The sequence below is a fragment of the Aquarana catesbeiana genome, linkage group LG03, assembly GCF_042186555.1.
Source record: "Aquarana catesbeiana isolate 2022-GZ linkage group LG03, ASM4218655v1, whole genome shotgun sequence".
Taxonomy (NCBI): domain Eukaryota; kingdom Metazoa; phylum Chordata; class Amphibia; order Anura; family Ranidae; genus Aquarana; species Aquarana catesbeiana.
The window spans coordinates 247970884-247998197 of record NC_133326.1 but is presented as its reverse complement, the minus strand read 5'-3'; the positions used below and the strand labels follow the sequence as shown (position 1 = coordinate 247998197).

General features: G+C 43.6%; 2 protein-coding genes across 5 annotated transcripts in view; one reads left to right on the top strand and one right to left on the bottom strand.

Moving 5' to 3' along the window:
* The window catches only part of TMEM117 (transmembrane protein 117), a 440409-nt gene that overhangs the window by 355205 nt on the left and 57890 nt on the right, over positions 1–27314 (bottom strand). The window lies entirely within an intron of this gene.
* LOC141134512 (P2Y purinoceptor 1-like) lies at positions 789–11924 on the top strand. The gene is made up of 2 exons (XM_073624026.1): positions 789–1618; positions 10262–11924. Exons 1-2 carry the CDS (start codon positions 1537–1539, stop codon positions 11239–11241), a joined length of 1062 nt encoding a protein of 353 aa, XP_073480127.1. The 5' UTR covers positions 789–1536; the 3' UTR covers positions 11242–11924.

The following is a 27314-nucleotide window of genomic DNA, read 5'->3' as shown; positions in this document are numbered from 1 at the left end:
TGCAGCCACTGTGCACATCAAACGCCCCCACTGTGCCCATCAAATGCTCCCAATGTGCCCATCAAACGCAACTGTGTCATAAAATGCTGCTACATCTAATGATGCCACTGTGCCCCCCCGCCCGCTGTCTGCCTGGCACTTACCCTGTCTTGGTGGGGCAGTGGGTGACGGCGGCGGGCGGTGTCACTCCTCCACGTCCCCGATGTATTCTCCTGTCCTCTCCTCCCATCCTCTCCTATAATTGGACTCCTGATTGGCTGAAACGACAGGCGCTGTGATTGGACGCCTATCAGGTGATGGGTAACAAACCCGAGCACCTGATTGGCGGAGAGGCGGTTCAGTGTTAGAAAAGCAAATTAATATTTGCTTTCCTAACACAGCTGGGTGAACTGCGAGCACCAAGCATGGTGCTCTCGGTTTACCTTTTTTGATGTCTATTAGAGCCTATGGCTCTAATCAGGTGCTTCAAAAACACCCCCCGTCGCTGTAATTCAGGCACCGTACGCCTGAATAGGGTGTGGCAGTGGCGGCCATAGAGAGATTCATGCAATGCATTAATCTATCTATTGGTGATAGAGGGGATGGCTGGAGAGAGGGGGCGGCGCCCGTGCGCCCTTATGGACGCACCGCCACTGGGTTTTGATGATTGACAAAGAGTAAACAAAATCCTGCCCTTTGTGCCTTGTCATTGCTGGGGTTAGCTTGCACTACTCTGACTCTGTAACTTTAGGGTAGGGCATGATGGCAAGTGAGCAGAATGCACATTATAGCTAATGCCCTTCTCACATGTGGCTCAGACTATGTGGACTTGCTACTGAAACTCAGTCCACGAGGCAGAATATTTAAAAAAACAGACTGAAGCAGTTCTTGTCTATTCACAAGGAATTACTTCAGCAATGCAGTTTGCACATTAACTTTGTTTTGTACTGTGCTATGAGTCTATGGGGAGAAAAGTGCTATAAAAAAAAAAAACACTATCATTTTTCTACTAGGAGCAAACATTGTAAATTACAAAACAAAGATATGACTTTTATCTAGGATGAAAAGGTTATAAATAAAATATACACAAATTAAATTGTGTGTAGCATGGACCCAATCATGGTGTCATAAATAAAGCTTAGCTATATAACGGTTGTAAAAATTAAGTGCTTCCAGGGTAAGTAATTATTCATCTTACAAGAGAATTCCGTTTCTGGCTAAACATCATGCAGAGCAGAAAACAATCCACATAACACAATGCTGCAAAGAAAAAAAACACAGCAAAAGCAGAAAATCTCCTTTTTATTAATGAACACAAAAAGCTTAATTTACTTATGCAAATATAATCATCTGAGTTGTAAAAGTCAACATCCGTAGAACGTCAGTCTGTATTGTAGTGCGGTGTGCAGCTGGTAAAGAAAACAGGTCATACTGAAATTGCCTGTGCTCCAGAACAAGCATTTATGCAGCAGCTGGGTTTATGATAAATCACACTTCAGCAAACAACTATATAAAAAAATTTAAACAAAAAATAAAACCAAAATTGCTTAGCGTCAAATGGCTGAAAATCATACATCAAATTCACCTAGAGAAGACTGCAGGATACAACTGAGTAAGAACAATTCCTATCTGCACCAAGGTAAGTAGCAAGTTAATTATACTAAATAGTATTTCTTTTCACACATTGATTTTTTTTTTTTTTTTTTAGGAATAAATTTGTAAATAAACTTCAACTAGTAGAAATGATCAAAAACAGCCAATATTTCAAACTAAAACCTAAAAAAGTTCAGTTCATTAGTTCCAAAAAGCTCACCATTTTTTAAGCAAAAAAAGAAATTGCAAATTTGATTGTACGTGTCAACCGGCATTGGCTCTAAACAAACACGTCTTACCCCTGCTGACCGAATATAGTCTGCATTATTAGGGAACAGTCTGGAGGGGAAGAGTGAGGTTTGGGGGTATATTTGTGCCTATACAATCCTTTATTTTTACTCTTGGACACAGTATGGCAGGGGTATGCAATTAGTGGACCTCCAGCTGTTGCAAAACTACAAGTCCCATCATGCCTCTGCCTATGGGAGTCATGCTTGTGGCTGTCAGAGTCTTGCTATGCCTCATGGGACTTGTAGTTCTGCAATAGCTGGAGGTCCATTAATTGCATATCCCTGCAGTATGGGATAGTTAAAGCAGTATTAAAACCACAAGCAAACATTTATTAGATTCTTAGATGTGCTTGTTGCATTAGATTTTTTTTTTAGTGAAAAGCAATTGAATGGTTGTACGCTGCCCCCCAGTAATAACGATGTTAGTCAAGCTGCTGCTACCACCTATGTGTTCCCACAATATTATTATTATTATTATCATATAGGATTTATATTGCGCCAACAGTTTACGTAGCACTTTACAACTTGAGGGTAGACAGTACAAATACAATACACTTTAATACAGTAGGAATCAGAGGGCCCTGCTCCTTAGAGCTTACAATCTAATGCCCCACACACATGTATAGAAATTCTGTCAGAAAAAACTTGGATGGTTTTTCCGACGGAATTCCGCTCAAGCTTGCCTTGCATACACACGGTCACACAAAAGTTCTCTGAACTTTGGACCGTCAAGAACGCGGTGACATACAACACTACGACGAGCCGAGAAAATTAAGTTCAATGCTTCCGAGCATGCGTCAAATTGTTTCCAAGCATGCGTGATTTTTTTGAGCATCCGAATTGCATACAGACGAACACATTTTCGGTCGCTGGTTCGAATCCCAACCACGACACTACCTGCCTGGAGTTTGCATGTTCTCCCTGTGCCTGCGTGGGTTTCCTCCGGGTACTCTGGTTTCCTCCCACACTCCAAAGACATGCTGGTAGGTTAATTGGATCCTGTCTAAATTGTCCCTAGTATGTATGAATGTGAGTTAGGGACCTTAGATTTTAAGTTCCTTGTGGGTAGGGACTGATGTGAATGTACAATGTATATGTAAAGCGCTGCATAAATTGACGGCGCTATATAAGTACCTAAAATAAATAAATAAAATACATTTTTGGATAGGAACTTTTTCCAACTGAAAAGTAGAGAACCTGCTCTCAATCTTTTGCTGGCTGGAATTCCGATGCAGCATACATACGGTCGGAATTTCTGACCAAAAGCTCACATCCGACTTTTGCTGGCGGAATTTCTGATCATGTGTACGGGGCATAAGATTAGGAAAAAAAACTGATATAAATACCTATGTGGTAGCACTGCTAGATGAATAAACATAAATCCATAAATTGATAATATATACAATCAAACTTTATATAAAAGGTGTGTGTGCCACTGTGCAAACTAGCAAAAAATAAATATATAAAGTGATGAAAAAATATGATTAAAAAAAAGTCCACAATATATAGGTGCATGTGCCACTGTGCAAAATAGCAAAAAATAAATATATAATGTGATGAAAAAAATATGATGAAAAAAGTCCACAATATTTGAAGAGAATCTTCTAATGGATATAAGCTCTAAACAGTTCCTACTTGTGAACCGTGTATCACGAACACACAATGTGACTCCACTCTGTGAATTGTGCCCCCTTCACCGAGTGTAATGCAGGCTCACCTCCATCATAGACCCCTAGGGGTGAAATGGGCTTATAAACTGATACTCTGGTTCCTAAAGACACTGTGTGATTCCCCTTTAAAGATGGCTCCACATTAGACACCAGCAACTCCAAGATGACATGGAAAGACAAACGTGCTCCCAATAGCGCACGACCTCGGTGTAAGACCCCATACACACTATTAGATTTTCTGCAGATTTTTGTCTTCAGATTTACCAAAACCATGTTGTGCAAGGGCATGTCTGATTGCATACAAATTGTAACTCTAATGCCGCGTACACACGATCGGACTTTCCGACAACAAAATCCTGCATATATTTCCGAAGGATGTTGGCTCAAACTTGTCTTCCATACACACGGTCACACAAATGTTGTTGGTAATTCCGAACGTCAAGAATGCTGTGACGTACAACACGTATGACGAGCCGAGAAAAATGAAGTTCAATAGCCAGTGCGGCTCTTCTACTTGATTCCGAGCATGCGTGGAATTTTGTGCGTCGGAATTGTGTACACACGATCGGAATTTCCGACAACGGATTTTGTTGTCGAAAAATTTAAGGAACCAGATCTCAAATTTTTGTTGTTGGAAATCCTGACAAAAAACGTCTGATGGAGCCTACACACGGTCGGAATTTCCGACAACAAGCTCCCATCGAACATTTGTTGTCGGAATGTCCAATCGTGTGTACGCGACATTTTGGTTTGACCTCATATTATATGGTTTTGGTAAAAATGAAGACAAAAATCTGCAGAAAATCTAATAGTGTGTATAGGGTCTAAGTCCGAACAAACCTCACCACCCCAGCTTCATATAATGCTCCCGCATTTATTGATTAAAAACAAGGCATATAACAACATCCAGCAAGTCTCACGTAATGTGCTGATAGTCCCACCGCCAAGCTCCACCAGGCTTGTTTTTATTTATTTTCTGGGTATTCTGGACAGTAAGTTTGGTGTTTTTCAAAAGAACAAGTTGCCCTGCAGATGTAGCAGTTAGAGGGATAAGACAAACCTTTTACCAATGACAGGGGTACTTATAATGATCAGCTTTTGCTGTTACTGCTTATAAAGTATAATATGAAGTGCAGTTTCAATTTGTTAGTGTATCTAAATCTGCTGGTACATGTAATACTCCCCCCTCCCCCCAGACTGACAATGCTGCTGTCCTGTGCCCTCTTTGCTCCTTCATTCAGAGTGTGGGTATTCTAATAAAAGGAGGTTACTGGCCAGATCACCAGCTGAAAATAGAGGAGAAAAGCCTACAAAAAGAAAACTAATACAGCTATCACATTGGTAAACTGCAACAGATTACATTTTTGATTTTGGGTTTAATACAGCTTTAAAACCCCTGTCAGTGTCTTAATGTAGGAATTTCCCTTGATTTTCCCTTTTACTTTCATCGGCAAAACAAGTGTTTTTGTCCACATTCTGAAGGGTTTGTCTCCGGGAAGTAAATGTCTTCAGCAATGTAGTCAAGTATAGCCCCACCTATATGGGCACAAATATGAGGCTAACAGTGGCAAAGGAGAAAATGTCCCAGCATCAGTGGTGTCACTTGAAGGAAAAATTCCCCTACATTAGTGAAAAGGAAAAATATCTTTGTGGCAATGGAAAAAAAACAAATGTCCTTGTATCAGTGGTGTCACTGTAGGACTTTTGTCAAACAAGGAAAATTGTTGGTCAAGCAGTGACTTCATCCACTGAGATGCAGTCACTGTTTGGGTATTCTGACAGTCACAGCTGCTAGCTGTCAGAATACAATAGCCAGCAGGGGAGATTTTAGGTGTATGGCTAGCTTAACTCTTGACCTCTGCAATCTGTGCGTTACTTGCTCTTGACCTCTGCAGTCCGTGTGTCATTTACTCCTGATCCCTGCACCCTCTGCATTAAACACTCCTGACCCCATACTCTGTGTGTTATTTACTCCTCAGAACTGCATTCTGTGTGTTACCTTCTCCTGACCCCATGAAATCAGTGTATTATTTACTCCTAACCCCTGCACTATGTGTTACTTACTCCTGACCCCTGCACTATGTGTGTTACCTACTCCTGACCCCATGAAATCAGTGTATTATTTACTCCTAACCCCTGCACTATGTGTTACTTACTCCTGACCCCTGCACTATGTGTCACATGCACTCTTGACCCCTGTCCATTGTATTACACACTCCAGACCCCTGCAGGAGCTCAGGTTTTATTTAAAGTGTTACTAAACCCACAACAGTAAAATCAGTCTGTATTTGCAGTAAAGCATGCTGGTTATTCTCACTGTGAAACCTAAGGGGTTATTCCCCTGCATTGTGTAAAAAGGCTGTTTCATCGTGTCTCTTCTGATCTTCACCTCCCAGTGTCTCCAACTCATCTCCTGATATTATAGAGGGAAGGGGACAAGCTGCACATGCTCAGTTTGGTGTGTATTGCTAGAGAATTTTTTCCTTTGGAGGGCGCATGTGATCGGTGCAGGACCAATAAGCATTTTCCAGACAGAGGGGCAGAGGTCCTGCAGCCTCATAGGACAGTGAGAGCAGAATAAAAACTCCTCTTACAAGCTTTAACCAGACACTGACAGAAGTCACAAGACTGTTATATACTGCCGATGAGAAAAGGTATTTAGCCGTTTATATTTACTAAAATAATTGCATTTTTATGTTCTGAGTACTAAATATAGTGAATGCAGTGTCCTGGGTTTAGTAACTCACTTTGGCCACACCCACAATTATCTGCATCGCTGCAACACATGACAACTCGCACCTGCTATCCAGACCCCGCGAGCCCACGTACAGTTACGTGGTTTCACCTAGGGGAGCCAACCTGCCGCAGTAAAACTGCGGCGGCTGGTCCTTAAGCGGTTAAACTTAACTAGTCAATAAAATGACTATCGTCCCCAGCTGCCTTGAGGTCATTGACAAGATTTTCCTGTGTAGTTCTGGGCTGATTCCCCACTATTCTCATGATCGTTGAAACTCCACGAGGTGAGATCTTGCATGTAGCCCCAGACCGAGGGAGATTGGCAGTTATTTTGTGTTTCTTCCATTTGTGAATAATCGAACCAACTGTTGTAACCCTCTCTGCTTGGCGATGGTCTTGTAGCCCATTCCAGCCTTGTGTAGGTCTACAATCTTGTCCCTGACATCCTTGGACAGCTCTTTGGTCATGGCCATGGTGGAGAGATTGGAATCTGATTGATTGATTGCTCCTGTGGACAGGTGTCTTTTATACAGGTAACAAGCTGAGATTTGGAGCACTCTCTTTGAGAGAGTACTCCTAATCTCAGCTTGTTACCTGTATAGAAGACACCTGGGAGCCAGGACTCTTGCTGATTGATAGAGGATCAAATAGGCTACTTTAACACTGAGACATTTTTTAGGCGCTAAAGGTCTAAAAATAGCGCCTGTAAAGCGCCTCCCCTGCAGCCCCAGTGTGAAAGCCTGAGTAGATGATGGTTGGCAAAGGCAATAAAGCAAACAGAGCAGGCAGGGCTTTTGAAATTTTTGGAGCAATGGGTGACACCATTGCCAGGGCACAAAACAGAGAATTGGGGGTTAACTGGTTTGGTGGTGGCCATGTTAGAAGTGAAATGTTTTCACATCAACTATTACTGCTTCATAGACAATATCCTAAAATTGCTATATTGCTTACTAATTAAGAGGGGAACAAAGAAAAGTTTGCTGGAGTCCATATAGATTAACATAAAAAAAAAGGTCTTACATGATTTTAAATGGACCTTTTTTATCTAATGGGAAAATTAATACAAAAGCAAGCATTAAAACCAGAGTGTAAAAACCAATAATGTATTAGCTAGTAGTTGCCACCAAAAAGGGTTGATAAGCAATATTCCTGAGGAATAACGGGTAATCGTGAGAAGAAATTGCTTAAATCGAGGAGGAACATAAACAGCAGGCAGAAAGGCTGCAAAAAGTTTTTTTTTTTGTAATACAAATCTTGTATATTTAAATACATTTTACATTTACATTTTACATTTACATTTACATTTTATCAAAGTGTTGGGATGGAAGAGTTGTTCCTGATATTTCCAAGAGAGAAGAAAAAGATGGATGATGGGCATAGTTTCCTTTTTATTATAATAAATATATATTAGCAAAGATTGTACACATTGCTTAAAGCGAAACTTCACCCTTAAAGGGGAAGTTCTGCTTCATGCCCTCCCCCTCTTCTACTTTTGTCACTTTTTTGGGGGTGTTTTTGACAGGTACCCACTCCCAGGCAGATTGCTGCGACACAAGTCCATTTACACTCGCCTGTCCATAGGGATGAAAGGACCTTCTGATTAGGTCCTCCTGAAAAACTGGCAGGCGGACCTGATCGGAACGCTCGTCTGAAAGGAGCCTAAGGCAGAATGCAGCAGGCCAGCCATTGACTAAGGTAGAAAGTCATATTTGTATATCAGAGTGCAATGGGCTTTAGAGATCCTTACAGTAGCAAGCAGCCAGCAAGTGACCAGCACTGGTGGTGGTGGAACTCTGGTTGACTCCAACGGGCAGCAGTGCGGGCTCAAGGGGCAGCTGCTTAGAGCCCAATAACAATGACTGGGCCCAGGGCAGCTGGCCCTTTTGCCCCATGGAGTAAGGAGATCAGCATTGCAACTATGTAGCTAGCAGAAGAAGAGGTCAACAATAGTAGTCACCATTGTGGTCTCATAAAAAGTATCTATAATGCTATAAAAACACTGCTATTAACCTGATAGTTTATCAAAGTACAGCATCATATTGCCTATTAAGCCCCATACACACGATAGGACTTTGTACAAACTTTCCTGTGGATTTTTGTACAAAGGGCGTTGGCCATAAGTTTGTATTGCATACAGACGGCAGGACTTTTCCAGCCAACTTTGTTTTTCAGCTCTTTACCACCACCCTTTGGTCAACTTCTGTATTGTTGTCTGATATTGTGTCAATCTCGCTGCTTTTATCGATGAGATTGACACCTTGCAAGCCGGGTTCACACTGGTGCGGGGATCCGACTTGGATCCCTGCCAATGCCAGGCACTGTGTTTGATATGAATCTTGAGGGGGAACTCCACGACAAATTTTAATCCGCAATGACTTATATAGGCGGTGACCCTATGACCCAGGGGCATGCTGGGACTATGAGGTCATAAGGGGGCGTGGTCATAGGATGACATGACTACGCCCCCTTATGACCTCACAGTCCCAGCATGCCCCGGGACTGTGACGTCATAGGGGGCGGGGTCACCGCCTATATAAGTCATTGCGGAGCGCTCCACACAGCATTACAGCGGGAGAGAGCGTTGTGTCAACATCGGAAGAAGAGAAGAGGGGAGAAGACAACGAAGAAGACCGGGCCACCGCTAGCAAAAGAGCGGCAAAGGAGCAGAAGATAGCGGAGGAGCCGGGCAGAAGAACCGAACGTCGGAAGAAGAGGCCGGAGAGAGCGGAGAAGAACCGGACATCGGGAGAAGACGCCGGAGAGAGAGGAGAAGAACCGGACATCGGGAGAAGACACCGGAGAGAACGGAGAAGAACCGCACATCGGGAGAAGAGGCCGGAGAGACCCCCAAAGTCGGAAGAAGACCCCCGGGGCTGCCTAATAAATTTCTTTTTAAAACCTGTGTGTAGTGTGTTTTTTTATTGACACTTTTTTCCCTAGGTGAATGGGTAGGGGTATGATGTACCCCATACTCATTCACATAGAGTGGGGGGCCTGGATCTGGGGGCCCCCTTATTAAAGGGGGCTCCCGGATTCCGATAAGCCCCCCGCCGGACCCCGACAACCCTGGCCGTTGGTTGTCGGGGTCCGGCCCTTGTCCTCATCAACAATGACGATCCACTACCTGCACGGTTTGCATAACAATCCTTATGAATATGAAAGAGGCCTTATATGTGCCACCTGTTGTTTCTAAGCACTGGCTGTTTATATGATCTTCTCACTTTGTGAGTGTCACTTTCTCTTTTTTATATATATTATTTTATCAGTATTACGCTATGTTGCTTTATATATTTTTTGGGGTGAATTTTTTGTGAATCCACGTCAATCTCACGAGTGAATATTGTTACAATCTACTGTGACTGGATCCTTAAAGGCCCAGGCTGGGTTTAAGCCACCTGCTCGATTTGGCTTACTATCTGGTAAGCATGCCATTCAACAGTTGGGACTTTTTATTTGTACATTAAGTGTTACCAATTGGACAGTCAAGGAGTTTTTGGATTTCCTTCTTTGTTGTTGGACTTTTATTAGTTCTATTTTATCAAAGAATTTTTCACATACATTTTTCACAGGTTTATTTATATTAATTTATTAATGCAGTTATCAGTTTAGTTTTAGTTTTTCACTTTTATTTGTTTTTGATGTACCTCACTAATAGCCGCTGCCTCGCTTTTATTGGTTTCTAGCGCAGTTTTTCTTCTCTCTTTTATTTTTATGGTCAGTAAAAATGGTTTCTTAATTTTTATTTTGTCTGTATTTGCATGTCTGTACTGCTTATCTAGGCCAATTGAAGCCAGTTCCTGTTCACTTGCACCCGCTCTGGTGCAGGAAAAAAAAAACATCCTACCTGGGGACAAAGACAGCGATAAAAGTGCCAGGGGTTCTAAATATTCAAAACAAACAATTGTTTGGAGTTGGCTTTAATAAATGATGTGGTCTAGAAAATGGTAAAGCTTACAATATGTAACTAATAATATTCTCTGTTTTTTGCTATAGGAAACTATCACTGGAAGTACAACTACACATGCATATACTTTTTCTGCTCATCACCAAATAATCTACAGTGGTATTGTTATTTGCTTGCCGGCATGTGCCTCATAGCACTGATTTTTGGATTTCTAGGGAATATGACTGTTCTTATGAACTATGTATACTCCAAAAAGTCATGGAGGAGCAGTACTATCTTCATCTTCAATTTAGCACTCTGTGATTTTTTCTGGATCATCACTGTTCCCATCTCAGTCTTTTTCAGCATTAACAAGTCTATTTTATACTCTGCTCCAGTATTTTGTCAGTTTAAAAGGATACTCTTCAGTATCAACATATATGGAAGCATCTTCTTTTTAATGCTGATTAGCTTTGACAGATATCTTTCTTCTGTACATCCCCTGACATCGCCAAGATGGTGGGACAAGAAGAAGGCTACAGCCTGCACCATATTAATATGGCTGTTCATATTTGTTGAGTCAGCTCCTGACATTTACTACATGTTAACATCAGAGCATGCAGGACAAATTGTCGCATGTCTGGATTACTTAGTAGAACCGTTGAGCTTTGTAGTTCCCATTACAGCATCCAGAATGCTCCTTGGATTCCTAATTCCTGGTACAGTTATCTTCACATGCTATTTCTGTTCCCTCAGAGTCTTAATCCACCTTAAAGATCAGTGCCATACGAGGAGAGTCAGAAAGCCTTTGATGCTTATTACAGCCACACTGCTTGTTTTTCTTATTTCATTCTCTCCCTATCATATAATGATGATGGTGATACTGTTTTACAGATGTAACTACTTGATACATTCTGGAAACGTTAATTTGATTTTCGCATACTATGAGATTTCTCAGATAGTCTGCAGCATAAGCACTTGTGCAGACCCAATAATCTTCATTTTAGCAAATAACAAATTTAAGAATCACATAAAAGCCATAAAATGCTCTTGCTGCCGTTCAAATAGAGTGGGTAATATAGTACAGTAATTACAAACATTCAAAAATGTATGGGTATTATATAGGGGACGTGCACATTTTAATTTGTATGCAATCAACAAAGCTTTGTAAGGATAACTAAAAGAGTTTACATTCTTAAATGATTATAATGAAACAAACAAACAAGTCAATAATAAAGACAATAGTGCCAATTAAACAATAATAATAATAGAGAAAGTGTTCCCTCCTTTTGAAATTTGCATTAAAGACTGCCAAAACATCCCAAGTATGCAAAACTTCTATATTTGTCCAACAAAACACAAATGCAATGGTGTAATAATATTTAAAAGCATGGTAAAGCCAAAGTAATATCAGTAGACATGTGGAAATTTAAGTCATTTTAATGTATTTACATAATTATTGTAAGGGCAGCAGTCTCCTATAAGGTACATAAATGCCATCAAAGATACTAATAAAAAAATGAGAAGTATATGTGCTCAAGCAACACAAATATTCCATGGAGAAATATACATTTAAAGTGAATTAGTGGCAGGGGCAGTCAAAAAGCCGCTGAATTATAAAGCATTTAGAGTTTTGGAGTCCTATACAGCTGTTGACACTAAAGATGAATTGTAGGTATGGATATGGATACGGATGTAGGTATAAATATGTCAAGCTTGGACCAATGTTACTATATACTGTATCTAGACAACACATTTCAGTGATCTTTACTGGCCCCCAGATCCCATGGTGAACAGCCAGCCTGCTGCATTCGAAGCACAAGAGATCAGAAACTCAGTACGGGCACCAACCAGAGAATAGTTTGCATCTTCTGAATAAATGCTAAGTGTTTTCTGATTGGGCAAGGTGAAGAGGTGGGAAGATGCCAGCTTCCAAGGGCATCAGCCAGGTATGGTATATGCACAGATACATTGGTCTAAGACCCCTGTCACACTGGGGCCACCGTGCGTTAGCGGTGCTTTAACGATGTTTAAGCGACGCTTTTCGGCTGCTAGCGGGGTGCTTTTAACCCCCGCTAGGGGCCGAAGGGGTTAAAATCGCCCGCACTTTTCAGACGCTTTGGAAGCGCTGCCCATTTATTTCAATGGGCAGTGCGTTTTGGGAGCGCACTCCCAAACCGTCCCAAAGATGCTGCTAGCAGGACTTTTCCTAACGTCCTGCAACCGCACCGCCCCAGTGTGAAAAGTCACACTGAAATGAATGGGGGGCAGTTTTCAGTCACTTTACCGGCGCCATTTCTAGCGCCTCAAAACCGCCTCAGTGTGAAAGGGGTCTAAGCTGGACCAACGTAACTATGTATAAAATATCCACACCTGGAATTCTACTTTACACTAACCACATGTACAACTAATCTTTAAACTAACCTGGAAGTTTCTGCTATAAAACTTGATGCTATTTTAGGATCCTGCTGAAGTCCACAGGTTTGCATAAAGAAAATCAATTATTAAAAGCATTCAGTTTGATGATTAAGCTTGGCTTGCCCCTGCAAGTCTCCATCTTTCTAACATTCACAATGACAGAGAGAGTTTTCTCATCATTTCACTAGAAAATTGGCATAGGTACTCCTACTGACTCAGACTATTGTGTCTCATTTCAAAGAAGTATAAAAAACATCCACGTCAGCTTGTCCAGAAGTTCTATTCAATGCTTACTGTAACGGGGCTCCCATTTTTGTGGTGTTAAATTAGAAAAATAAAGGGCACTAAACATTTAAAGTGAGCCCTATCTAAAATACCCACAATGGTGTATACATGAACACTATATTATTATTAATATTATTATGATTATAATTACTATTCAGGATTTATATAGCACCAACAGTTTGCACAGCACTTTACAATATAAAGGGAGACAGTACAGTAACAATATAATTCAATAGGAGAGGGTTAGGAGGGACCTGCTCCTGAGAGCTTACAATCTAATAGGAGAAGCAAGTGGAACAAAAGGTAATAATTGTGAGGGAGGAGCTGATGAGAGAAATAAAAGATTCAGTAGTTAGTTGAAGGCAAGATAGATTTCCCCGAAGAGATGAGTTTTCAGGGATTGCCTAACAGTGGACAGAGATAGCCAGACAAACTGGGGTACAGAATTTCAGAGAATGGGAGAGGCTCTGGAGAAGTGCTGAAGATGAGCAGGGGAGGAGGGGACAAAGGAGCTAGAGAGCAGGAGAACTTGGGATGAGTGGAGAGGACAGCTTGGGTAATACATTGAAACAAAATTGGTGATGTAGCAGGGGCATTTTATACTAGTAGTGGGCCTATATGCTGAATTATAGGTTGGGCCTTCCTTAGCAAGAAAAAAAGTGCGGCGCACGCAGCACGCTGCAGCAAAAAATGTCTGTTTTTATTGTGCTGAATTTTGGCCATGGTTAAAAGGGAAGCAGAGATCAGTAGGACGTGACGCAGAGTTCAGAGATCAGTAGTAAGTGACACAGAGGTCAAGGATCAGTAGTAAATGATGCAGAGTTCAGAGATCAGAAGAAAGTGAGGCAAAGTTCAGAAATCAGAAGTGACGCAGAGTTCACAGGTCAGTAATATGTGACACAGAGAACAGTAGTAAGTGAAGCAGTGGTCAGGGAACAGTTGGAAGTAATGAAGAGTTCAGAGATTAGTAGGAAGTGATGCAAAGCTCAGAGATTGGTAGGAAGTGATGGAGACATCAGAAGGAAGTGAGTCGGAGTTCAGAGATCAGTAAGAAGTGATACAGAGTGCAGAGATCAGTAGGAAGGGACACAGAGTGCAGAGATCAGTAAGAAGTGACGCAGAGTGCAGAGATCAGTAGGAAATGACGCAGAGTGCAGAGATCAGTAGGAAGGGACACAGAGTGCAGAGATCAGTAGGAAGTGATGCAGAGTGCAGAGATCAGTAGGAAGTGACGCAGAGTGCAGAGATCAGTAGGAAGTGACGCAGAGTGCAGAGATCAGTAGGAAGTGACGCAGAGCGCAGAGATCAGTAGGAAGTGACGCAGAGCGCAGAGATCAGTAGGAAGTGAAGCAGAGTGCAGAGATCAGTAGGAAGTGATGCAGAGTGCAGAGATCAGTAGGAAGTGATGCAGAGTGCAGAGATCAGTAGGAAGTGACACAGAGTGCAGAGATCAGTAGGAAGTGACGCAGAGTGCAGAGATCAGTAGGAAGTGACGCAGAGTGCAGAGATCAGTAGGAAGGGTTACAGAGTGCAGAGATCAGTAGGAAATGACGCAGAGTGCAGAGATCAGTAGGAAGGGACACAGAGTGCAGAGATCAGTAGGAAGTGATGCAGAGTGCAGAGATCAGTAGGAAGTGACGCAGAGTGCAGAGATCAGTAGGAAGTGACGCAGAGTGCAGAGATCAGTAGGAAGTGACGCAGAGCGCAGAGATCAGTAGGAAGTGACGCAGAGCGCAGAGATCAGTAGGAAGTGAAGCAGAGTGCAGAGATCAGTAGGAAGTGATGCAGAGTGCAGAGATCAGTAGGAAATGATGCAGAGTGCAGAGATCAGTAGGAAGTGACACAGAGTGCAGAGATCAGTAGGAAGTGAAGCAGAGTGCAGAGATCAGTAGGAAGTGACGCAGAGTTCAGAGATCAGTAGGAAGTGATGCAGAGTGCAGAGATCAGTAGGAAGTGACGCAGAGTGCAGAGATCAGTAGGAAGTGACGCAGAGTGCAGAGATCAGTAGGAAGTGACGCAGAGCGCAGAGATCAGTAGGAAGTGACGCAGAGCGCAGAGATCAGTAGGAAGTGAAGCAGAGTGCAGAGATCAGTAGGAAGTGATGCAGAGTGCAGAGATCAGTAGGAAATGATGCAGAGTGCAGAGATCAGTAGGAAGTGACACAGAGTGCAGAGATCAGTAGGAAGTGACGCAGAGTGCAGAGATCAGTAGGAAGTGACGCAGAGTTCAGAGATCACTAAGAAGTGACACAGAATCACTTTCTATTGATCACTGATCTCTGAATTCTGCGTCGCTTCCTACTAATCACTGATCTCTGAACTCTGCATCACATCCTACTGATCACTGTTTTCTGAACTCTGCATCACTTCCAACTGATCTCTGAACTGTTCATCACTTCCTACTGATCACTGCGTCACTTCCTACTGATCTCTGACCTCTGCATCACTATTGATCTCTGTACTTTCTTTCACTTACTACTGACCTGTGAACTCTGCATCACTTACTACTGATCCCTGGGCTTTCCGTCACTTAATACTGATCTCTGAACTCTGCATAATTTACTACTTATCCCTGACCTCTGTGTCACTTCTCTCTCCTCTATGACCTCTGTGTCACTTCCTACTGAACTCTGTGTCACTTCAGGTGTGATCTCTGAATTTGCTATTTTGCCTCACTTCCTACTGATCTTTGAACTCCTGTAGGGGGCCCAAGCACACAGTGGGACCAGGACAGGGAGGGTGATTGGTTGCGGTGGGGGAGGGGCAATTACAGAATTTATGCACTGTGTGTCTCTCCCTGCAGCAGTTTTCCCCCTCTTCCTCCCATCGGCTTTCAGCTGCTGAAGGAAGAGATGCACAGTGCATCGTTCGTGTAATTGCCCCCCCCCCCACTACACCACTTCTTCTCCCCATCCTCCCCACATCTGACCCCCCCGTGTGCCCAGCCCACCACCCGCCCCCTCCGCAGTGTTACTGGCTTTCCTCTCCTGTTGGGCACTGCAGGTAAACAGAGATCATGGATCTCTGAACTCTGCGTCACTAAGTTCTTACTGATCTCTGAACTCTGTGTCACTTCCTACTGATATCACTACTCTGCATCACTACCTACTGATCTCTGAACTCTGCAGTAACGTACAAAAACAAGCGTGCTACGTTTTGTGAGCATTGCATATTGCGGCAATCCCAAATCGCTAGATATGAACGGGGCCTCAACCCCCCGCCTGCTGAAGGTGGAGCCCAGAGGAGCTGAACCCCACAGCTGCCGGCCGCATCTATACTTTGTAACCTGGGGGCGTTAGGAAGAGCTGGCTGGTTACTTGACAGCTGTCACCTGGAGAAGGAAGGTTTTATCTGATCCTCTTTCCCTGCTGCTCCCCTGGCACACAATCTCCTCCACTTAACAAGCACTAGAGCTAACTGTTAACTGTTATGTTACTGTTAACTGTTACTAGGGTTAACTGTTATGTGCAGCCCACTTCCTTGCCCAGACAAGAAAGGCAAGGAACCAGCATCTCCCCATGTTGTGCAATGTGTGAGGGCACAGTGGGCCTTGGGAGCCATGTGCACCACACACATTGCACCCATGGATGAAATGGCTTTGTATGTTGTTGTTAGTATTTTGAATTTGAATGGACACAGATTTTCACAGACACATTCCAAACTCTTTTGGAAAGCCTTCCTAGAAGAGTGAGGACTGTTATAGCTATAAATGGGGAGCAACTCCATATTAAAGGGGTTGTAAACCCTAGTTTAAAAAAAAACAAAAAAAAAACATGTCATACTTACCTCCACTGTGCAGTCCGTTTTGCACAGAGTGGCTCCGATCATCCTCTTCTGGGGTCCCTCAGCGGCGCTGGTGGCTCCTCCCCGCATCGAGTGTCCACATTGGAGAAGCGCTCTCCTTGGTGGACACCCATGCGGGCGCGCTCACGAGTCCCGCATCTGTGTCCATTCACACAAAATGCAGGACTCGGCCCCGACCCCCCAGCGCTGCATCATTGGATTTGAGTGACAGCAGCGGGAGCCAATGGCTGTGCTGCTATCAATCTATCCAATCAAGACACGAGACACCAGGTAGAGCTGGTGTGTTTGTTCCCGGCAGGAGAAGGATCGGGTCAGGTGAGTAAAAGGGGGGCTCGGGGGGGCTGCAGCACCACAGAAGGTTTTTCACCTTAATGCATAGAATGCATTAAGGTGAAAAACCAAGAGGGTTTACAACCCCTTTAATGCCCATAATTTGGGAATAATTTGGGAATAGAAAGATGGTAAAGGGTCCATGTTTTGGACAAATACTCTGTGGAACAGGGGAACTTTTATGTGCTAAAATGGCGCCAAACCGGCGCTAACGCGAACGCGCGCGCGCCCGTGCGCGCGCACGCACCCGCGCCGCGCGCACGCACCTGCGCCGCGCACCCGCGCCGCCCGAGCGCCGCGCTGATGCACAGCGACAGTAGCAGCTTGATGCCATGTCTGAACAGGGGCGCGCCGGCGCATAGGCGCATGGAAGCGCCCCGGTCTGGTGCTGGTAGATCCCTGACATACTCTATCTTTTTTACACCGTCTGGAATGAAAGAGAGTAATATCCTAAACCCCCTTCCCTCCCGAAACCTTACAGTAGAGTTAATTTTAATTATTGTCTTATTCAGCGTACACACGACCGGACTTTCCGGCAGACTAGGTCCGACGGTCTTCCCAACGGACTTCCAGCGGACTTCCGACGGACTTTCTGAACGGACGGACTTGCCTACACACAACCGGACTTTCCGGCAGACTAGGTCCGCTGGTCTTCCCGACGGACTTTCGATGGAGTTATGGCGGACTTTCCGAATGAACGGACTTGCCCACACATGGACAAGTCCGTTCATTTTGAACGTGACTTGGGTACGACGGGACTAGAAAAGGAAGGATTGGCACCTTGCGAGCCCCGTCGCGGGGCATACCAGGCCTTTAGGTCTGGTATGGATTTTAAGGGGAACCGTGGGCGTGGGGTCCCCCCAAAATCCATACCAGACCCCAATCCGAGCATGCAGCCTGGCCGGTCAGGAAAGGGGGTGGGGACGAGCGAGCACCCCCCCTCTCCTGAACCCTACCAGGCCGCATGCCCTCAATATGGGGGGTGGGTGCTTTGGGGGAGGTGGGCACCCTGCGGCCCCCCCACCCCAAAGCACCTTGTCCCCATGTTGATGAGGACAAGGGCCTCTTCCTGACAACCCTGGCCATTGGTTGTTGGGGTCTGCGGGCGGGGGGCTTATCGGAATCCCCCAGATCCCGCCCCCCCCACCCTATGTAAATGAGTATGGGGTACATCGTACCCCTGCCCATTCACCTAGGGAAAAAGTGTCAATAAAAAAACACACTACAGTTTTTTAAAGTAATTTATTAGACAGCTCCGGGGGTCTTCTTCCGGCTCCGGGGGTCTTCTTCCAACTTCGGGGGTCTCTCCGGCCTTTTCTCCCGGCGTCCGGTTCTTCTCCGATCTCTCCGGCCTCTTCACTCGGTGTTTGACCCCTTCTCCCGGTGTCAGTTCTTCTGCCGGCTCCTCCATTATCTTCTGCCGCTCTTTTGCTAGCGGTGGCCCAAACTTCTGCGTTGCCTTCTTCCCTCTTCTTTTCTTCCGATGTTGACTTGACGCTCTCTCCGGCTGTAATGCTGTCTGAGCGCTCCGCTATGCCTTATATAGGCGGTGTCCCCGTCCCCTTATGCCGTCACAGTCCCTGGGCATGCTGGGACCGTGATGTCATAAGGGGGCGGGGTCAATGGGTGATGTTTTTTTTCCCCTTAAAATCCATACCAGACCTAAGGGCCTGGTATGCCCCGTGCTCGCCGCAATAGGGAAATTTGTTTTTCCTATTGCAGCGAGTGCGAGATGTAGTACCCTGCCCTTGCATCCTATCTGGTGCGTCGGACCAGCATTCAGACGAATGGGATTTCCGTCAGGAACTGAGTCCGGTGGAGTTTCGACGGAAAGATTTGAAGCAAGTTTCAAATCTAAAGTCCGTCGGATTTCTGACCGAAATGGTCCGTCGGATTGTGCAGCCCACACACGGTCGGATTGTCCGCTGGATTCGGTCCGTCGGACCAGTCCGGTCGGAAAGTCTGTCCGTGTGTATGCGGCATTAGAGTTACTAATGCCAAAGTAAACTGCAGTAGACATTTTTCTTTCTCTAGTGTCAGGGATTTTTTTCAGTATATTTTTCTGTCATGTTTTCATGTGCACCCCTTACATGTTTGTAAATATTTTATTATCTTTTCATGTGACAACACTGAAGAAATTACACTTTGGGGGTTATTTACTAAAGGAAAATCCACTTTGCACTGTCAGTGCACTTGAAAGTGCACTGAAAGTGCACTTGGAAGGGCAGTCGCTCTAAATCTAAGGGGTAGATCTGAAATCAGTGGAAGCTCTGCTGATTTTATCATCCAATCATGTGCAAGCTAAAATGCTGTTTTTTATTTTCCTTGCATATCCCCCTCGGATCTACAGTGACTTTACTTCCAAGTGCACTTTCAGTGCACTTTCAAGTGCACTTGCAGTGCAAAGTGGATTTGCCTTGAATAAATAACTCCCTTTGCTACAATGTAAAGTAGTGGGTCTACAGCTTGTATAACAGTGTAAATTTGCTGCCCCCTCAAAAAAACTCAACACACAGCCATTAATGTCTAAACCGTTGGCAACAAAAGTGAATACACCTCTAAGTGAAAATGTCCAAATTGGGGCCCAATTAGCCATTTTCCCTCCCCGGTGTCATGTGACTCGTTAGTGTTACTAGGTCTCAGGTGTAAATGGGGAGCAGGTGTGTTAAATTTGGTGTTATCGCTCTCACTTTTCCATACTGGTCACTGGAAGTTCAACATGGCACCTCATGGCAAAGAACTCTGAGTATCTGAAAAAAAGAATTGTTGCTCTACATAAAGATGGCCTAGGCTATAAGAAGATTGCCAAGACCCTGAAACTGAGCTGCAGCACGGTGCCCAAGACAATACAGCGGTTTAACTGGACAGGTTCCATGCAGAACAGGCCTCGCCATGGTCGACCAAAGAAGTTGCGTGCACGTGCTCAGTGTCATATCCAGAGGTTGTTTTTGTGGAATAGATGTATGAGCGCTGCGAGCATTGCTGCAATGGTTGAAGGGGTGGGGGGGGTCAGCCTGTCAGTGCTCAGACCATACGCCGCACACTGCATCAAATTGATTTGCATGGCTGTCATCCCAGAAGGAAGTCTCTTCTAAAAATGGTGCACAAGAAAGCCCACAGACAGTTTGCTGAAGACAAGCAGACTAAGGATATGGATTACTGGAATTATGTCCTGTGGTCTGATGAGACCAAGATAAACTTATTTGGCTCAGATGGTGTCAAGCGTGTGTGGCAGCAATTAGGTGAGGAGTACAAAGACAAGTGTGTCTTGCCTACAGTCAAGCATGGTGGCGGGAGTGTCATGGTCTGGGGCTGCATGAGTGCTGCCAGCACTGGGGAGCTACAGTTCATTGAGGTAACCATGAATGCCAACATGTACTGTGGCATACTAAAGCAGTGCATGATCCCCTCCCTTCAGAGACTGGGCTGGAAAACACACCCCACACGACCCCAAACACACCTCCAAGACGGCCACTGCCTTGCTAAAAAAGCTGAGGTTAAAGGTGATGGACTGGCCAAGCTTGTCTCCAGACCTTAACCCTATTGAGCATCTGTGGGGCATCCTCAAATGGAAGGTGGAGGAGAGCAAGGTCTCTAACATCCACCAGCTCCGTGATGTCGTCATGGAGGAGTGGAAGAGGACTCCAATGGCAACCTGTGAAGCTCTGGTGAACACCATGCCCAAGAGGGTTAAGGCAGTGCTGGAAAATAATGGTGGCCACACAAAATATTGAAACTTTGGGCCAAATTTGGACATTTTCACTTAGGGGTGTACTCACTTTTGTTGCCAGTGGTTTAGACATTAATGGCTGTGTGTTGAGTTATTTTGAGGGGACAGCAAATTTACACTGTTATACAAGCTGTACACTTACTACTTTACATTGTAGTAAAGTGTAATTTCATCAGTGTTGTCACATGAAAAGATATAATAAAATATTTACAAAAATGTCAGGGGTGTACTCACTTTTGCGAGATACTGTAGGTACAGTCTGACCTTTTTCTGTAAGGTACAAACATAGCATTCCTTAAGGAATATGTAGCCCAACATTTCATATTCCTGATATGTGTCTGCTGTACCATGTACTTGAATGAGAAAGTATCCTTTTCTCTTTGTATTGCTTCCTTTGTGTGAAATACCTGGAGTTCCGGACAGTCCACTTGCTTTCCTATGAAACACCAACTACCCTAGGCATGAGAGCAAACTCTCAGCTTGTTCTCCTTCAGTGATCAGACTTCTGCTCGCCCGCACAGCCATTCACTGGGAAGTTCAGTACACTGCTGTTTCAACATCCCCCAGCTCCCTGTTCTCAGCTGCTTAAGGAGATTAGAGGGTATGTGATTATTTATAAAAAAAGGGGGGGGAAGGTATTTATGTTTTTTATTTTTTTTTTATATCCATACAAAAATGATTTGCCTTTATATCTATTTTAAACTGAATGGGTTGTTTTACAATGTGAGGGTTTACATATGCTTTAAGCCAAAACCCATATTAACCAATTGGAATTCGCTTTTCACTCAATACCTTAAACTGAAATCCAAATGGTTGCTCTGGATTACTGTAATTTGCCCACTGAATAGTTTTTAGCACCGCTTTATCTAGTAAAAGCATTTACGCTATAGTGCAATTAACAGATAACATATGTGGAGTTAGCAGATGTATATTTTTACAATTATCTATTTTTATTTTTACCTAACTGCGTGGTCCTGAAAACCTTTGAAACCAGAGCAGCTACCATTTACAAAATCATATGAGTAAGCATGCAAAGCATTACAGAGCTCTGGTAAAACCACAGATGTTCCCCTCACCAGTCTTTGATAATTAATAATTTAATGTGTTTTTGTTTGACTGTGATAAATTGTAATATATTTACTGATATATTTTGTTTGATCAGCTTGTTGCCTCTTTTATTTCTCCACACTCCCATGTAGCAAGAATAGATAGGCACTTGTTCACATAATCACATTATTCATGAATTCTGAATTACCTGCTGCCTTTCTTTTATCTTTTGTTTTATGTTTTTTGTTTTTTTTTGCATAGGGAGATTCTGTCCTTACGTATGGTGCAGTCGTTTTGCATTTGAGTATTACTATTAAATGCAAAAAGTAAAAAAAAAAAAAAAAAAAAAAAAAAAAATTCTCAAAAACATTCTTTGATGAATTTAAAGTGGTAGTAAAACTTAATTTTTATTTTTTTGTAAAATAACAAACACGTTATGTTTAACATGTCATGTTATAACAATGATTCTGCACAGAGCGGCCCTATACTTCCGCTTATGGGGTCCCCCCACATGCATTTTGCCATAATTCTCATGTGTTTTATCATGCCATAATCATTGCCTAATAACACCGCGTTTGGAGTGCCATTCAGGATGAATGGTGCCCAAACGCGCATTGCGTATTTTGTCGCAATTTGCAATTGCAGGTTGAATGACGCCGGTTCTGCACACGACTCCTAATTTCCCAAACGTGTCAGGGCCTAAGGGTTGCATTCTCCTCAATGACCACCACTGTAAGGGGTATTCTTCTTAATGACCCCAAAAATAAACTATGCATTCTTTTTCCATAGCTATAAAGGCAAAGGCATAACCTTTTTTTTAGCCACAACTGTAAAAAAAGAGAAAAAAAAAAAAAAAAACACTGAAAAAGCAGACGCCAATGTAAAATGTGTAGTACAGCCAGAGAATATGTTACTCAGAGTTAAGCTGAATAAAAACAGTACACAGCTACCCTGGCATTATTCACTGCCCTGTTGTCAGCCTCTGCATTGTCGTAAGAAAACCAGAGGAGAAAATTAGGGGCTTATGAGTGATGGCTATACTCTGTATGCGGTAGAAATAATAGGCTACTCATTTGGAAGCATAGAGATATCACAGCATCCCACAGATTTTATAGTTGGGTAGTTTCTGTTGTGATTATGATTTAAAAAGAGTAAACACAGTTGATTGATAATAAATGGCTTCAGCCAAACACTAACCATGAGTGAAAGAAAAGTTTTTGTTTTATCATTCATATTCTCTGAAAAATGGCCAAGAAATCATAAATTCTGCCAGGGTATGTAAACTTATGAGCACAACTGTACCTGGGCATCCAGCTCACTAGATCAGTAGGAAGTCTCTTTGCAGCCAATTATAAAGTATTTGCTAATAAACTCCAAGTTGCAATACAATAATTAGTAAAAAAAAACAACTCTCTTGGTCTGGGAGGTTAGCATCTTTTAAGATGATACATTTTCCACAACTGCTCTACCTTTTTAGGACCCTTCCCATCCCTATCCCCCAATCTTTTTAAATCCCTTCAAACCATGCTAAATAAATTAATCTGGCAGGGAAAGAATCCCCACTGTGCTCATACAAAGCTTATTAGGCCCGGTTCACACTTGTGCAATGCCAGACATTGCATGTAATTCGCAGCGCACTGCTGTTCACATTACATGCCATGTCTGTACGGTGCGATATCAGCCATACAGATAGTATGGCTGATATCGCACCTCATTCGAACTATCAGTTCGCAGTGCGATATACAAGCTAAACTAGGGGTGACGTTAACAATTTATTGACACTCCCCAACGATTCGCATATGGCAGTGTGAACTGACATGCGAGTCGGTGCGATGCAGGAACCCACAGTGGATTCGCAGTGTTCCCGCATCGCACCAGTGTGAACCGGGCCTTAAACACAGACTAGTAGGAGGCTCAGGATATATAGACTTTGAAGACTACTATCTGGCCTGCATATTAACCCAACTACAAGATTGGTTCTGCTCTTCTCCGCAGTCACCCTGGGGTATAATAGAATCTTCCTCCCTCCTTAGACCAAACCTACAAACCTGACTACTCGGAATACTAGTAGGTATTCCTATACCAGCTGATCTTTCCCCAACCATGAATGCTTCGGCTCAAGCATGGAAAAAAATAACAGGTATAATGTTACTAACCTCACAATCCACAACACCACCAATTCTGCTAGAAGTACTGAAACATCTAACTCCAGACCTAACGATATCTCACTGGCCTTCTAAAGGCATCAAAACAACCCAGGAGCTCTTCTGCACATCAGGCCTCAAATCCTTTTCTCATCTACAGAAGGAATATAACCTCCCTACCTTTGAGCAATTCACTTACCTCCGAGTGTCCCACTGTCTATCCACCCTACCTATCCCCCGATATTCCATCCCCTCCATTGCCTGGTATTTTCTAAAACATACATTTTCCACACAGAAAGGAATCTCCTTATTATACAACACATTCCACCAGAAATGAGAATTCATCAAGTCTGATGCCCATCTGCACTGGGAATCAGACCTGAAGGGCTCATACTCAGAGCAATCTTCTGGACCTGCCCCTTACTACAAACATACTGGTCACACATCTTCCAGATCTTAGAAGACGTCACCAAATGCTACATTTCCCCCTCCCAGCACTAGCACTCATGAACCTAATGATAGATGATATCTCTCCACCCTACAGACATGTAATAATGCATATCCTATTAGCGGCTAGACAATAACGAAGCGTGGAAATCAGACCATTCCCCTAGCATTGAAGATACCCTCGACCTAGTAAACACACATCACAGCCAGGACTTTTTTTTGTCAGAAAATAGGTGCAGGAACTCAATGACAACCCCCTCCACCCAGGAGTGTGTTACGTGCAGAGTTCCGGGGTGCGTTTGGTACATAGTACTGAGTTTAGGGGTTCGCTATGTACAGAGTTCTAGGGTGCACTTGGTACATAGTACAAAGTTTAGAGATGCACTACATGCAGAGTTACAGGGTGCGCTTGGTACATAGTACAGAGTTTAGGGGTTCGCTATGTGCAGACTTTCGAGGTGCACTTGGTACATAGTACAGAGTTTAGAGTTCAGATACACTACATGCAGAGTTCGGGGGTGTGCTATGTACAGAGTGCAGAGTTTAGGCTTTGTCCACAGCTGCTTACCTTTGCATCCCACATCCACATCTCACTTCCAGCCCTCTTCAGCTCTGACCTCTGCATGCAGCTCTCCCCTCACTTCACCCATATTCCACCCCCCCCCCCTTTAAAAGATCCACCATCTTCCACATAACTTACTTTTGTTGCTGTATTAAGCTGAAGAACCCAGCGGGCACTAGTACCTCCCCATACACTGTAGGTGACTCCTCCTCTCTCACTTGCAGGGAGATCATCTAGTGGGGGTGTCAGCATCTGCAATGCACCCCTAGCACCTGCATCTCCCTTGTTGCCATCCTGCACTCAGTGGGAGCTGCTCTGCAGATCAGATCTGTGGGAGCCATTGGGAGACAAACCATCACTGGTAAACACAGAAGCCAGACTTCTGTGTTTACAAGCGATAGTGGTGAGCAGGGAGCAGAGGGCCTGAGCCAGAGGTGGTGGAACTGAGTTCCACCAAGTTCCCCCTGAAAAAAAGCCCCGATCACAGCTATGAACTAATTATGGCATCTAGCACAAGGGATTACTCCATAGATAAATGTGAGAAGTGAAAAATGCTGCGCTTAAACAAAAAATGTGTAAAACAAAAACAAAAGCAGCTGACACACAAACAAACCAAGTCCACTGAGAAATAAGAATAAAAAGTGCAGCGCTAAAGATATCTAACATACAATGATAGACATGTAAATAAAAAGTGAACGCACATTCCAATGCGAAAAGTGTAAAAAACAAATAGTGCTCAAATGTCCATATATAAAATATGAAACAGCAAAATGTAAAAGTCCATATATGAAAAAACAGTGAAGGGATATCTCCTCAGGTTTGAAGACAACAATGAACACCAGAAGATGTATAGATAATCAGTAAGAATAAATGGGTACCCTTACCGGATCCGTAGGACGCACATACCATATAGTAGTGCGTCAGAAAGGCATAGGGAGGATCTCCCGTGATGTCCAGCCAGGCGATATCTTGTGGGCCGCGAGCACCGATGGATGGTGGTGGTCACAGACGGAAGTTGGACGGCTGCCACTCACATTACCCGTTTCCAGGAGGGGATGATCCAGAGATGGTAATTCAGTATAAAAGCGTGGAAATAAAAAAAGGAGAACTCAGCTGTAAGTGTCCCTAATTCCTGTGTTAGATGGGCGGGATGAAGCATCTCAAGTACCATGAGGAAAGAAATGGGATCTCCGGGGACGGTCACTGACCTCACATGCTGTCTTACAACTTCATGTGCTGATGGCCATAAGTACATGAAGTTGTAAGACAGCATGTGAGGTCAGTGATCGTCCCCGGAGATCCCATTTCTTTCCTCATGGTACTTGAGATGCTTCATCCCGCCCATCTAACACAGGAATTAGGGACACTTACAGCTGAGTTCGCCTTTTTCTATTTACACGCTTTTATACTGAATTACCATCTCTGGATCATCCCCTCCTGGAAACGGGTAATGTGAGTGGCAGCCGTCCAACTTCCGTCTGTGACCACCACCATCCATCGGTGCTCGCGGCCCACAAGATATCGCCTGGCTGGACATCACGGGAGATCCTCCCTATGCCTTTCTGACGCACTACTATATGGTATGTGCGTCCTGCGGATCCGTTAAGGGTACCCATTCATTCTTACTGATTATCCATACATCTTCTGGTGTTCATTGTTGTCTTCAAACCTGAGGAGATATCCCTTCACTGTTTTTTCATATATGGACTTTTACATTTTGCTGTTTCATATTTCATATACGTACATTTGAGCACTATTTGTTTTTTACACTTTTCGCATTGGAATGTGCGTTCACTTTTTATTTACATGTCTATCATTGTATGTTAGATATCTTTAGCACTGCGCTTTTTATTCTTATTACTGATTACTCCATAGCCCTAGCCATTTGTCAACCATGGTTAGAATGGCCTAGAGCAGTACTGTACATAAAACCTAAATCTAAAAGTGATTGACCTATCATTGGCAATGATAGTCTTGTTGGAGAAGGTAATCAACTTCATTGCACTTAACAGCATTACATTCTTGTGTTGACTACAATATTTGCACTGTGATGTATGCCTACATCACCCTATACAGAGTGGCACTGATCGTATCACCTAAAAAGAAAGCTGATTCGATCGTGGGGGTTATTTACGAAAGGCAAATCCATTTTGTACTGCAAGTGCACTTGAAAGTGCAGTCACTCTAAATCTGAGGGGTAGATCTGAAATGAGTGGAAGCTCTGCTGATTTTATCATCCAATCATGTGCAAGCTAAAATGCTGTTTTTTTACTTTCCTTGCATGTCCCCCTCGGAGCTACAGCGACTTTACTTCCAAGTGCACTTTCAGTGCATTTTCAAGTGCACTTGCAGTGCAAAGTGGATTTTCCTTTAGTAAATAACCCCCACTGTGTCTGT

Excerpts from the sequence above, each read along its gene's own strand:
- LOC141134512 (XM_073624026.1), top strand. The coding sequence starts at position 1,537 with ATGGCTGAAAATCATACATCAAATTCACCTAGAGAAGACTGCAGGATA. Across the intron at positions 1,619-10,261 it reads CAATTCCTATCTGCACCAAG|GAAACTATCACTGGAAGTAC; the intron begins GTAAGTAGCAAG and ends TTTTTGCTATAG.